Consider the following 13,662-nt stretch of genomic DNA (forward strand, 5'->3'; position numbering starts at 1 on the left):
GTTGTTGTTGAATTCATGTTCTGAGGAAATATGTAACACGTGTTGTCCGACGTACACATTAGATGTGGGAGGTGTTAGGAAAAGATCAGCTTGTAGATAGTTGAGTCCTAGCGATGCATTTAGTCTGCACCATCAGTATTTAATAAGGCAATGTACATCGGTACAAATGATAGAATGGCACAGACAAAAAAATCAAAGTTGAACCCGAAGCCGTCGTTCTAGACCCTAGAGATTGCAACTGTGATATCTATGCAATTCAAGAACTATATCACTCAATCCTTAATAAAACAACTTTCACATGTGTGTAAACATTTTCTTTTAGAAACTAATAAATCTTAATTCAATATATATAACTTTTATTGCATTTATATCTTTTTGGATTTTTATCCTTTTCATTAATGAATGATTGTTTTGAAATAAATTGATATTTGTAACATATTATTCAAAATAGTAAACATGAAGAAATCTTGTCAATCGACGGCCAAATATTAAACGATAGATATATATTTTCCCCTAATTTTTGAAATAGTAGTTGTGAATTTATTTTTTGACAATGCAAGACAGACGCTCCGTCAATTTTTCATTAAGACAAGGAAAAGAGGAACTACTGAAACTACATGATGGTTGTCAGAGACAACCTATGCTGCTCAAGGTCCACTTTTACAAGAAACACACCATCAATCACGATGAGGAGGGAGGAGTTCTGAAAAATATGACGCTAACACATAGTACTCCCTTCATTTATTTTTTAGCATGCATATAAAATTTGGTCAAAATCAACCTCTGTAAAGTTTGATTAACTTTATATCAAACAATATCAACATTCACAATATGAAATCCATATTGTTAGATGCATCATGAAATGAATTTTCATACTATACAATTTCAGTATTGTAAGCGTTGATATTTTTTAATATAAATTTGTTCAAACTCTGCGTAATTCAACTTCAAACAAATCTTACATGCTGAGTAAAAAGAAACGGAGGAAGTACATGAGAATCTTGCTAAAGGTTGCACTTTATTGAGTCAAAGAGTTGAATGTGCCGGTTCCACCATTCCTGTAGCCACTGGCGGAGCTTAAGCAAGGCCGAATGGGCCATGGCACGCCCAGCTCTGGACCTTCATCTCACATTTATAGCCAGATTATCCAGCCCATCAAGCCTGCTAGTAACAATCCCTTGCTGCCAGGCCAACCCAGCCCGCCCAGCTTTTCGGAGCAAGCTCCGCCACTGCCTGTAGGGAGGTGGTGAAAACTGACATTCAATTTGTAATGAACGGAAGCTAGTCCGCAACTATGCCCCAAACGCCTCAAATAAAACAGCACCCACACACGAGGTGCGCGTTAGCTTCAAATTTCGTGAGGCAGAGGCAACACACCTCCTCAAAAGGCCAACCCTGGACATTGTGACGATCCATGGTATTGCACTTGGGTTCGGCGCTTACCTCCCACGTCTTCTTTACCTCCACTTGGGTTCAACTACCTTTTGAAAGAGTACATGGGTTGGAGGGTCACCGCTACGCACGGCCTCCCCGACACTCTTCAGTCACGCACGGCGCGAAAGCAGAATTGTGGCCGAGGCCTTGAATAATGATCAGTGGATTCTTGATCTTCAGCATGGAAACACAACGGAAATCGCTGCCGACATTCTGAGACTATGGCGCTTGTTGCACAATACGGACATACATATCAAAAAATAAATGAGAGCGACAAAATCAGATTGATAGAGGGGAAGGAGGGTTGTTCTCTGCAAGCTCTGCCTACAAAATGCAGTTTCAGCAGACAATGTTCTAGAAGGTTTTGCCCCCGGAAAAGTGAAGATGTTTGAGTCCCGCTTCGGTACAACCCCCTCCTAATAAAACGTATAAAGGGCAATATAGTCTTTTGACGACTCTGTATGTATGTTTTTTTAGCATGCCTCCTGACTGGGCCGGCCCATTATCGCGTGAAAACTATGGAAAAAAACACCGATAAAGAAATGACAGCCAAAGGATTCGAACCGTGCACCTCAGTTTGGTAAGCACTCATCGCTAACCTGTCCAGCTGATGAGTTCGCTGTTCAATACAGAAACGCCAGCTATAAGAATAATCACAGCAACCAGTTTAGTGTAACGAACCATTTTTTCCTTTGTTTCTTTTTCTTTTTTTTGTTTCTTTCCTCTTTCAAGTTTTATTTCTTTTCAAAAAAATGTGAACGCTTTTAAAATTTTGTTCAAAATTTTAGAAAATGTTCGTTTTTCCCAATTTTGTTATAAATTAAAAAATCGCATTTTCAGAAAATGTACAAGAATTTTTTTAAAAATGTTCGTGTCCTTAAAAGATTGTTCAGAATGATAAAATATGAACATTTTTTAACAGTATGAACAAAATTTTGAAAACCAATAACTTTTAAAAAACACGAACAAAAATTGGAATTTTCAAACATTTTTTCAATAAGTATAACAAAAAATTGAAACCAAAAATGTTTTCTGTATTTCCTCGAACAATTTGTTGTATTTGTGAACAAAACAAATTGAAAGCAAGAATTTTTTAAAAATTCCAAAAAAATTGAAAGCACGAACATTATTTGAAACTCCACGAACATTTTTTGAATATGTGAATAAATTTTGGAAAAAGGGTACATTTTTTATTTTGTGAGAAAAGTTTTTAAACCAGAAAAAATGTGAATTTTTTTTGGAAGCGCCAAACATTTTTTAAAATTCTTGAATATATTTTTAAGTGTAGAATAAACCATAAGTCTTAAAACTATTTGCTGTGTGTCAAATTAGTCTGAATGCTATGAAAATGCATATATGGATCCTAACAGTTTGCCGAGTGTGTCGCCCGTGTGCATCAGCTTTGACTTGCACGAGGGTGGGACATTGACTACTCTGATGTGACAACCTTTTGCACAGCCGCTCCTAAAAGGCCATATGTTCTAATTTTGTGGCGTTCACCCTTGCACACATCCTACCCCTTGCCCTCCTCTCCACCTCCGATGGCCATCGTCCACCTCGGCGCCTGAGCGCCATAAACATGAGCTTATATGATCAATTCAAGGCATCATGCCAAGATGTTTAAGTTTTTGGCAATTCTTGCATTTTCTTGAGTTTTCTCCGTGAAAAATGCCTAATATATGGACGGACATGACGCAACTTGCATATGGTGTCGGAATTTATTCAAACCTGACATGAATGCCTTCTATGGGTATGGCCACCTTCTTTCAAAAGTTGGGTTCATTTTACACATGTCAAAAAATAGAACATGTTCAACAGAGGGTGTTTGAGTAGGTCAGAAGGGTCTATTTGGGAGCACTTTGTTTCACAACATCTTTAAAATGGCTACACTTTTTTCTTGGTATTGTATGACCAATTCAAGGAACCATGTCAAAGTTTTCAACAATTCTTGCATCTTTTCTGAAGTTTTCGACGATAAATGGCCGGACGTGACGCAAATTGCATACGGTGTCAAAATTCGTTCAAACTTGGCATAGATGACTATCATGGGCATGTCCACCTACTTGTAAAAGTTGGGTCAGTTCATGCATGTGAAAATAGACATGTTCAACGGAGGGAGTTTGAGTAGGCCAAAATGGTCTGTTTTAGAGTCCGTTTTTATTCATGGCCTTGTATGACCAATTCAAAGCACCATGCCAAGTTGTTTGAGTTTCCGACAATTCTTGCATTTTCTGGAATTTTCTCGGTGAAAAAATGGTCAATAAATGGTTCGACGTGACACAACTTGCATACTGTGTCGGAATTAACTCAAACCTCGCATGGGTGCCTACCATGGGTATGCCTGCCTACTGGCAAAAGTTAGTTCATTTTTACGCATGTTCAAAAATAAATCATATTCAAAGGAGAGTGCTCAGGTAGGCGAGAAGGGTCCGTTTGAGACCACATTTTTTTCCGGCATCCGTCACATGACCCAAATTTATTTCATGAGATTATATGGTCAATACAAGGCACCATGCCAAGTTGTTTGACAAAAAAGAAAAAAAATGCATTGGCATTGGCCTAACTAGGCGACAACATCGATCCAGGCAGGCGCCTGTTGAGGGGAAACCCTATTAGATGCATATGACGTCAAACAGTCGCTGTTTCACACATACCCAATTGATACGAGTGAACATGGGCGAGCCCATTTTAATTTGTCCATTGCCTATGTAGATGCCGGTTTTGGGAACCTCTAGACATTTAAGAAGGTTTATGAATCTTTTTTTTTTCATTTTCAAATTCGCAAAGTTCAAAAAAATGTTCATCAATTATTATTTTTATTCGTATTTCTCAAATATACCAAAAAGAAATTGTGTTTTAAAAAATTTAGGGTTTCAAAATTGTTTGTGTTTTCAAAAGAAATTCAGAATTAACAATATTTTTTCAGGATTTAAAATGTGTTCCATGTTTCTAAATTGTGTTTGCATTTTTTTCACAATTTTAAGTTCTGAGGCTACTGCCGATGTATGGGTGCTTAGATGAGGTGCTAAGCATATTAAATAGCTTAACAACTATACTCCTCAATGCACAGGTACTTAGCTTATAGTTGCTAAACTTGTTTCATTTAATGATTTAGCGTTTCTTTCTGAGTCACCACACTCATCTCTCTCTTCTTAAATAACACGCCACATCAGATTTTTTTTTACCTACATGGAAGGCTTAAAACGTGTACAAGGTGAGCTTCACCCATAGCCGATGAGACTAGGGTCACGGCAGTACGCGTAGCTAACGCCACAAACGCACATCACTGCACGTCACGCACGGGCCCAGCCGATGAGAGATGGCCGACCACCTACAGCTGCAACAACGAGAGTGTCGCCGCCCCAGCACCGGCCCTCCCGTGCTGCCACGAGTGGAAGTCCCGGACACGTGTAGTGCCCGCCTCAGTGCTACAGCGAGATGGACTCTGAACCTCGAACTGGATTTTTCAGACTAAAAAAACACGCCACGGTTTGAGCGACGGAGAAAGCGGTAGCATCTCGGTTTCACGCGGATTAGCATCGACAAATCACACGAAGCAACGACAAGAACAAGATTGCGAGCTGCATTCCGTTCAAACCAGATCCACCATGGTCACCGATGACACACAAACCCAGACCATTCACAAGGACCATACTAATCTAACCTAGAACTCCTGGGAAGCGGAGCCGATGTCGCCCTTGCCCTTGCCGGCCTTCTTGGGGAGCAGCGTGGTGTGGATGCTGGGCAGCACCCCGCCGGCGGCGATGGTGACCGAGCCCAGCAGCCGGCTCAGCTCCTCGTCGTTGCGCACCGCCAGCTGGATGTGGCGCGGCACGATCCGGTTCTTCTTGTTGTCCCGCGCCGCGTTCCCGGCGAGCTCCAGGGTCTGAATCACAAAGAAACAGAGAAACGGTCAGATTGAGGAACAGTGCGCGGGGGGAACAGAGTTACAAGAAAAGGGGGGAAAGGAGGAGCCGGGGAGGGGATGCGTACCTCGGCGGCGAGGTACTCGAGGACGGCGGCGAGGTAGACGGGGGCGCCGGCGCCGACGCGCTGCGCGTACTTGCCGACCTTGAGGTACCGGGCGACGCGACCGACGGGGAACTGCAGGCCGGCCTTGGACGACCGGGACACGGACTTGGCGCTGGCCGCAGGCTTCGCCTTGCCCCTCCCACTGCCGGCAATGGCCATCTTCGGGTGGCGGTGGAGGGTGAGCACGCTCGTGCGGTGGTCGCCGGAGTGGAGAGATGGCCGGGATCTGGGAGCAGGTGGAGGGCGCTGGGTGTGCTTGGGATGGCAGAACAGAGGGGGCGGCGGCAGATTATAAAGAGGAGGGGAGGCCGCGCGTGATTGGCTAGGAGCGCGAGGCCGCGGATCAGTGACGTGGAGGGGGAGGCAAAAAAAACAATTGCTTTTCCCGCGGATCAGTGACGTGGAGGGCGGGGGCGAGAACTTTCGTTCGGGTGTGGCGCGGGCTGGCGATTTGGGATGACGGAAGTTTCCGGATGAGTGGTTAAACGAGGGAAATCGTCCATCCGATCCTAGCAGTTCGTCGGTCAGGTCTCCTGCCGTCCGTTTCACTTTTAGATCCGATGCATCCAGATCCGGTGACATGGGCTTGGACATGCTTTTATGAGACCATCTACTTCACCTGATTTTTCCCTCAAAAGAAAAAAAAAATACTACTTCACCTGATTTGGTTCCAAGTTGTTTATTTATTCTCAAACATGGTTATCTCGAAGCTCTAGATCAGTCGAGTTGCATTGAGCGAGGGGCAATTTTCTTGCTACCGCAAGCGTGAGACCTTGTTCGTGCGTCTGGAGTTTTTCTTCGTTTTCTCGCACTAGGGCCTCTGAAGCCGAGACCGACCGTGTAGCCAAGGCGACTCTTGTTACTTCTAAGTCTGCATTCTCTTGTAGTTTGCATTGGTAGAGTGCGTCAGAACAGTGTAGAGTAATGATGTGGAGTAGATGCACCGCTGGAGCGAGCGCTCCTACAAGCTAATCGTTTCCTAATGCCTCCCAAATCTAATTAACATATTTGTGGTAGTGTGTGCGGGCGGTCTAATGTATATATTTTTTTATTTTTCTAAAACGTGGCTTTAGCAAAACAAAACCAAAGGAATTGTCTTGAGTACTATCCACCATGACCAGCTAACTCAGAGATAAAATATGTTGGCACACCGGGGGGGATATCTTTACTTACCAGCTTCTGGCTATGTGATCATTTTATGAACCACGGTTGACGGCAACCATATATATGCACGAATGGTTGATGGGGAGATCGAAAAAATAAATGTGATAGCAACTCATCGATGAGGTGGATGGCGACGAGTAATTGTATTGTTGTACCTTTTCTTTAAGTGTGCCTGAGTTTGTACATCTACTTTTCCAACCAAGTGAGCTCCTTGTACTTGGTTACTAACACTAGTGCACGTAGAGTCATGGCACATGGTTAGAAAAAATATCGCACATGCAACTGTGAATTTTCGCCTCGTAATGGTGTGTGATACGGGGTGCATCGCACACACTACAGATAACCGTGTGCCGTAGGGTGCTAGGATGCTTTCCGGTGGATGTCACCTTTGGCCTTGTCGGCCTTCTTGGGGAGGAGCACGGTGTGGATCCCGGACATCATCCCGTCATCGGCGATGGTGAACGCGCACAACAATCGACTCAACTCCTCATCGTTGCACACCGCTGGCTGGATGTGTCGCGGCACGATCCGGTTCTTCTTGTTGTCTCGTGTTGCGTTGTCGGCAGGCTGCAGGGTCTGAATCAAAGAGAAAGAAATGAAACGGTGAGATCGAGGACCGCAAGGAACCGTGCGAGCGGGGAACAGAGAAATGAGGAGAGGAGCCGGGGGAATGTGTACCTCAGCAGCGAGGTAGACGTGGGCGCTGGTACTGACGTGTTGTGCGTAATTGCCGGCCCTAAGGTACCTGGTGACGCGGCCGAGAGGAAATTGGAGGCCGGCCATGGACGACCGAGACACAGACTTCATGCTGGCGGCGGGCTTCGAATTGCCGCTCCCGCTACCGGCAATGGCCATCTTCGGGGCGCGGTGGAGAGTGGACTCACTGGTGTTGTGGTTGCGAGAGAGATTGTTGGAGGTATGTGAGATTGTGGAGAGAGCGGGGTGTTTGTGATGGTGGGAAGGCCGGGGTTGTGGCTTGTTATAAAGAGAAGGGACGATCGCGCATGATTGGCTCGAAAATTTTGTTTTGGTTTGGCGCGGGAATTTGGGACCACGAAGATTTGTTGAAAAAGTGGTTGAAGGAGGGAATTGTTCATCCGATCCTAGCTGTTCATCAGACTAGTCTTCTGCCGTCCGATTCAGAGCCAATGCATGTAGCTGGCATGGTTTTGGGTTGTTCTAGTACAATATCCAAAGGAGAAATTTGGATCGGCACCCCCTGCCCTTTTATGCAACCATCTATTCACTTGATTTGGTTCTGAGTTGTTTTTAGACTTAAACATGGCTTTGTGCAATCTCTAGATCAGTTCAACTTTCATTGAGTGAGAAGTGGTTCACTGGCGCGAGGTCAGCTACGACAAGGCGGAACAGTTCTTCTTGCGTGTGGAATCCCTTTTTGTTTTCTCGCACTAGGGCCTCTCATGCCAAGACAGACCACGTAGCCGACACAACTCTGTGGTTACTTCTGATTCTAGATTCTCTTGTTCACTCAATCAGTGATGTACATTGTGACAGTGTGGAACAATGATGCAGAGCAGTTGCACCGCAACATCAGTGGGTCCTACAAGCTAATCATTTCCTAATGCCTCCCAGATCTTATTAAAATATTTGTGCTGCATATGGCCCAATGTATATTTCACAATCTTTTTAAACATAAGTTTAACAAAATCAGAGGAATTGTCTTGAGTATTATGCACTCACGACTAGCTTACTCGGAGATAAAATATGTGGGCACAATGTATGGGTATCCTATCTTTCTCTACTTTTGGCTATGTGATCACCGTCAACCACAGTTGATGGATCGGTGACGTGGAGGGCGGGGGCGAAAACTTTCGTTCGGGTGTGGCGCGGGTTGGCGATTTGGGACGACGGAAGTTTCCAGAGGAGTGGTTAATGGTGGGAAATCGCCCATCCGATGCTAGCCATTCGTCGGTCAAGTCTACTGCCGTCCGTTTCATTTTCATAGCCGATGCATTCAGATCCGACGACATGGGCTTGGGCATGCTTTTTATTATACAACCATCCACTTCACCTGATTTTTCCCTCAGAAGAAAAAAGTTCTATTTCACCTGATTTGGTTCTAAGTTGTTTATTTATTTTCAAACTTGGCTATAACAAATCTCTAGATCAGTCGAGTTGCATTGAGCGAGGGGTAGTTCTCTTGCTACGACAAGATTGAGGCCCCGTTCGCTTGAGAGGATTATAAACCATAGGAAAGTAAAAAAAGTGTAGGAACAGGGATTCTTTGTAAGTACTATACGGAGGAATCGAAACAAAGGAAAGAAACAATGGCTGTGCGTCCGGAATATCTGATGGGCCACCAGAGGTCGTATTAGTACTAATCACGCAGCAGCAGTAGCTATGAGAATTTTTTATTCGCATGTGGTCATTCTTTTCTCACACCTCAACCATATGGCAGTATATTTTACTCAGCTCGTCGGGAGGGCAGCCTCGGCCTTCCGCCCAAAACTATGGTCAGGGCGGATGTGTTTATTCCTATGGAATGAACACCGTTATGAATCATTTCCTCTGATCTACTGTAGTAGCAACTTCCATTGAAAAGAACGCATCAAAGGAAAAAGAAACCGTGGAACTCACAATTCATTGGGAATGTGTAGAAATCCTGTGAAGCGAACGGGCCACGAGATTTTCTTGGTGGGTATGGCTCTTCGTTTTCTCACACTAGGGCCTCTAACGCCGAGATCGACCATGTAGCCAAGACGACCCTTGTACTTCCAAGTCTACATTCTCTTGTAGTTTGCATTGGCAAAGTGCGTCACAACAGTGTGGAGTAATGATGTGGAGCAGATGCATCACTGGAGCGACTGCTCCTACAAGCTAATTGTTTCTTGATGCCTCCCAAATCTAATTAGCATATTTATGGTAGTCTGCGCGGGCAGCCTAGTTTTTTTATTTTCAAAAACGTGGCCTTAGCAAAACTAAACCGGAGCAATTGTCTTGAGTACTATCCACCATGACCAGCTAACCCGGAGATAAAATATGTTGGCACACTGGGTGGATATCTTTCTTTACCTGCTTCTGGCTATGTGATCATTATGAACCACGGTTGATAGGAACCATATATATGCACGAATGGTTGATGGGGAGATCCAAAAATAAATGTGATAGCAACTCATTGATGAGGTGGATGGCGAGGAGTAATTGGGTTGTTGTACTTTTTTAGGTGTGCCCGAGTTTGTACATCCACTTTTCCAACCAAGTGAGCTCCTTGTACTTGGTTAGATACTAACACTAGTGCAGGTAAAGTCATAGCACATGGTTAGGAAAAATATTGTACACGCAACTGCGAATTTTCACCTCATAATGGTGTGTGATACGGGGTGCATCGCACACGCCACAGATAACCGTGTGCGGTAGGGTGCTAGGATGCTTGCCGGTGGATGTCGTCCTTGGCCTTGTCGGCCTTCTTGGGGAGGAGCACGGTGTGGATGTCGGGCATCAGCCCGTCGTCGGCGATGGTGAACGCGCACAACAACCGACTCAACTCCTCATCGTTGCACATCGCTGGCTGGATGTGCCGCGGCACGATCCGGTTCTTCTTGTTGTCCCGCGTCGTGTTGCCAGCAGGCTCCAGAGTCTGAATCAAAGAGAAAGAAATGAAATGGTGAGATCGAGGACCGCGAGGAACCGTGCGCGCGGAGAACAGAGAAACGAGGAGAGGAGGAGCTGGGGGAATGTCTACGAGGTAGACGAGGGCGCCGGTACTGATGTATTGTGCGTTATTGCCGCCCCTAAGGTACCTGGTGATGCGGCTGACGGGAATTTGGAGGCCGGCCATGGACGACCGAGACACGGACTTCGTGCTGGCGGCGGGCTTCGACTTGCCCCTCCCGCTATCGGCAATGGCCATCTTTGGGCCGCGGTGGAGGGTGGACGCACTGGTGATGTGGTTGCCAGAGAGATTGTTGGAGGTTGGTCAGATCATGGAGAGAGCGGGGTGTTTGTGATGGTGGAAAGGTCGGGGTTGTGTTTTGTTATAAAGAGAAGGGACGGTCGCGCATGATTGCCTTGAAATTTTTGTTTTGGTTTGGTGCGGGAATTTGGGATCACGAAGATTTGTTGAAAAAGTGGTTGAAGGAGGGAATTGTTCATCCGATCCTAGCCGTTCATCGGACTAGTCGTCTGTCGTTCGATTCAGAGCCAATGCATGTAGTTGACATGGTTTTGGGTTGTTCTAGTACAATATCCAAAGGAGAAATTTGGATCGGCACCCCCTACCCTTTTATGCAATTATCTATTCGCTTGATTTGGTTCTGATTTGTTTTTAGACTTAAACATGGCTTTGTGCAATCTCTAGATCGGTTCAACTTTCATCGAGTGAGAAGCAGTTCACTGGCGTGAGGTCTGCTACGACGAGGCGGAACAGTTCTTCTTGCGTGTGGAATCCCTTTTTGTTTTCCCGCACTAGGGCCTCTCGTGCCAAGACTGACGACGCAGCCAACATAACTTTGTGGTTACTTCTGATTCTAGATTCTCTTGCTCACTCAATCAGTGATGTACATTGTGACAGTGTGGAACAATGATGCAGAGCAGATGGACCGCAGGATCGGCAAGTCTTACAAGCTAATCATTTCCTAATGCCTCGCAAATCTAATTAAAATATTTGTGCTACATGTGGCCCAATGTATATTTCGTAAAACATAACTTTAACGAAATCAGAGGAATTGTCTTGAGTATTATGCACCCATGACTAGCATACTCGGAGATAAAATATGTGGGCACAACAGATGAGTATCCTATATTTCTCTACTTTTGGCTATGTGATCACCGTCAACCACAGTTGATGGAAACTATATATATTATATATATGCACAAACATTTGAAGGGGAGGTTGCAACAAATAAATGCCATAACAACTCCTCATCGATGAGGTGGATGGCCACGAGTAATTGGTTTGACATATTTTTTATTTTAGGTTTGCTTGAGTTTGTACAATCATTTTTTCAACCAAGTGAGCTTCTTGTACTTGGTTGATACTAACACCAATGCAATTAAGGTCACCATTAAGGTCAACCAATGCTATCATCTAAGAGCATCTACAACCGAATCTTCCAAATCCGCCTCATATGCCCGGACGGGCAGCCCGGTCACTGCCCGGTCACAAATTTTTGACCCAGACGGCCCCTCAAACGCGAGGGTTGACTGGCACCACCCCATATCCACCCCCAAATATAGGGCGGATATGTGGCGCCCGGGCACGCCCGTCACGTCGGCCTGGCGGCATGGCCCCACACGGAAAAGCCCGGAAACCCGGCGGTCCGACGGATGTCGCGGCCGTCGCCACGGTGTGAACAACGCGTGGCGCCGCTCCGGCTCGCCGCCCAAGACGAAATCCGGGTATTTAAGCCGGCCGGCGTCCCGCAACCCTAACCCATCCCCCCTCTCCGCGCCGCCAGTTCGAGCCCATCCACCTCCTCCCTCTCCCGCTCCGGCGCTCTGCCCATGCTCCAGCACTGTGCCATGGTCCGGAGCAAGATCACCTACTATGCCATGCTGACGCCGGAGCGCCGCTACGAGATCCAACAGCAGATCCGGGCGAGGGAAGCCGCGCACGCCACTCGCATCGCTACCGGGGCTGCCTCCGGACTCGCAGGAGCCGAAGGAGGAGGAGGAGGAGCAGCCGGGGGAAGAGGGGGAGGAGGAGGAGGAGATGGCTCCGATGGAGGCGGAGGAGCCGGACCAGCAGGTGTCGACCTTCAACATGGAGCAGGCGGAGGCAGAGTTCGCAGTCACCCAGTCCGACGAGATGGCCGAGCAGCAGGCCATCCTGGAGTCCATCCAGGATAAGGCCTATGTGGAGGCCAACCGGGCATTCTTTTGGCGGGAGCAGGCCGAGTCCGACGCGCTCTTCGCCGAGCTCGACGCGGAGCAGCCAGAGGAACCGAAGCTGCAGCTGCCGCCCATGCTGCCGGAGTCGGGCACGGAGATCGTCGCGATCTCCGACGAGGAATAGTTAGGATCGACGTAGTACGTAGGTTCTATTTCCTTTTACATGTCTTTGTATGAATATAAGAATCAAGTATAAGATGTCCGGATGCAACAAGTGAAATTTGAGGTGTGTCCGATCACTGCCAGCGGATGCACCCGGGCGCGTCCGCGGACGTTTGAGGGGTTGGATTTGCCATATGTGACTGTAGAGGCTCTAATTCACTTGATTTGGTTCCAAATTGTCTAGTCTCACACATGGTTTTCTTTAAACTCTTCAGATCGAGTTTCATTAAATGAGAAGCGGTTTGTGGTCAGCTACGGCAAATCCGGGGTTTTCTTCGTGAGTGTGTGTGGAGTCCCTCTTTGTATTCTTGCACTAGGGCCTCTCATGTTGAGACCGTCCATGTAACGGCTTGATTTGGTTCCAAGTTGTTTAGTCTCACACATGGTTTTCCCCAAACTCTTGAGAGCGAGTTTCATTAAGTGAGGAGCGGTTTGTGGTCATCTTGTTTAGGCGTGGTGCATTAACTTCTTCTTCGTTTCTTATTTCTTGACATATCAACCAATAAGAGATTAGGGATGTGTATGATTTTAAGAGATCTCTGATTTTAATGACTTGAGACTACCAAACATGACATGCAGTGGCTAGTTTATTGCATGCAATGCTATTAATTAGCAAATTAACATTAAATTATTTCGTTTTCCGCTTCTTCTTGGTCACAACCTAAAATGACTTATTCACCTAGATGGAGGAAGTACGACAAATCCGGGGTTTTCTTCTCGCGCGCGCGTGTGTGTGTAGAGTCCCCTTCGCAACCGCTGCTGCAGGAACCCGCTCCGCCGATCCCCATCGCTCACGAAATCTCTCTTCTCTCCTGCTCGCATCCCCACCTGAGTCCGGTCCAGACTCCAGAGCACGCCGTCGGCGTCTTCCTTCGCCCGCGCGGCCACTGGCGTCTCCTTGGAGAACTGAGAAGCCAAAAGGATTACCCACGTGAAGCCCCACGTACTACAATGACTGGCCTGGTCTGGCACTGGACTACTGGTTCTCCGGAGATTCTATGGGGCTGGGAGCAGCGGGCG

At 46.4% G+C, this 13,662-nt stretch overlaps 2 protein-coding genes and 1 pseudogene across 2 annotated transcripts; all 3 read right to left on the reverse strand.

The window, feature by feature from the left end:
• Window positions 1–4,906: 4,906 nt before the first annotated feature.
• LOC119332316 (probable histone H2AXb) lies at window positions 4,907–5,729 on the reverse strand. Its single transcript, XM_037605498.1, has 2 exons — window positions 5,428–5,729; window positions 4,907–5,320 (listed from the first exon to the last, which is right to left on the reverse strand). Exons 1-2 carry the CDS (start codon window positions 5,623–5,625, stop codon window positions 5,099–5,101), a joined length of 420 nt encoding a protein of 139 aa, XP_037461395.1. The 5' UTR covers window positions 5,626–5,729; the 3' UTR covers window positions 4,907–5,098.
• A 1,206-nt stretch (window positions 5,730–6,935) lies between these two features.
• On the reverse strand, window positions 6,936–7,485 carry LOC119329314 (histone H2A-beta, sperm-like). Its single transcript, XM_037602327.1, has 2 exons — window positions 7,311–7,485; window positions 6,936–7,229 (listed from the first exon to the last, which is right to left on the reverse strand). Exons 1-2 carry the CDS (start codon window positions 7,483–7,485, stop codon window positions 6,991–6,993), a joined length of 414 nt encoding a protein of 137 aa, XP_037458224.1. The 3' UTR covers window positions 6,936–6,990.
• A 2,412-nt stretch (window positions 7,486–9,897) lies between these two features.
• LOC119329696 lies at window positions 9,898–10,501 on the reverse strand (annotated as a pseudogene).
• Window positions 10,502–13,662: the final 3,161 nt, after the last annotated feature.

Source organism: Triticum dicoccoides, chromosome 7A, assembly GCF_002162155.2.
Source record: "Triticum dicoccoides isolate Atlit2015 ecotype Zavitan chromosome 7A, WEW_v2.0, whole genome shotgun sequence".
NCBI classification, from domain to species: Eukaryota; Viridiplantae; Streptophyta; class Magnoliopsida; order Poales; family Poaceae; genus Triticum; species Triticum dicoccoides.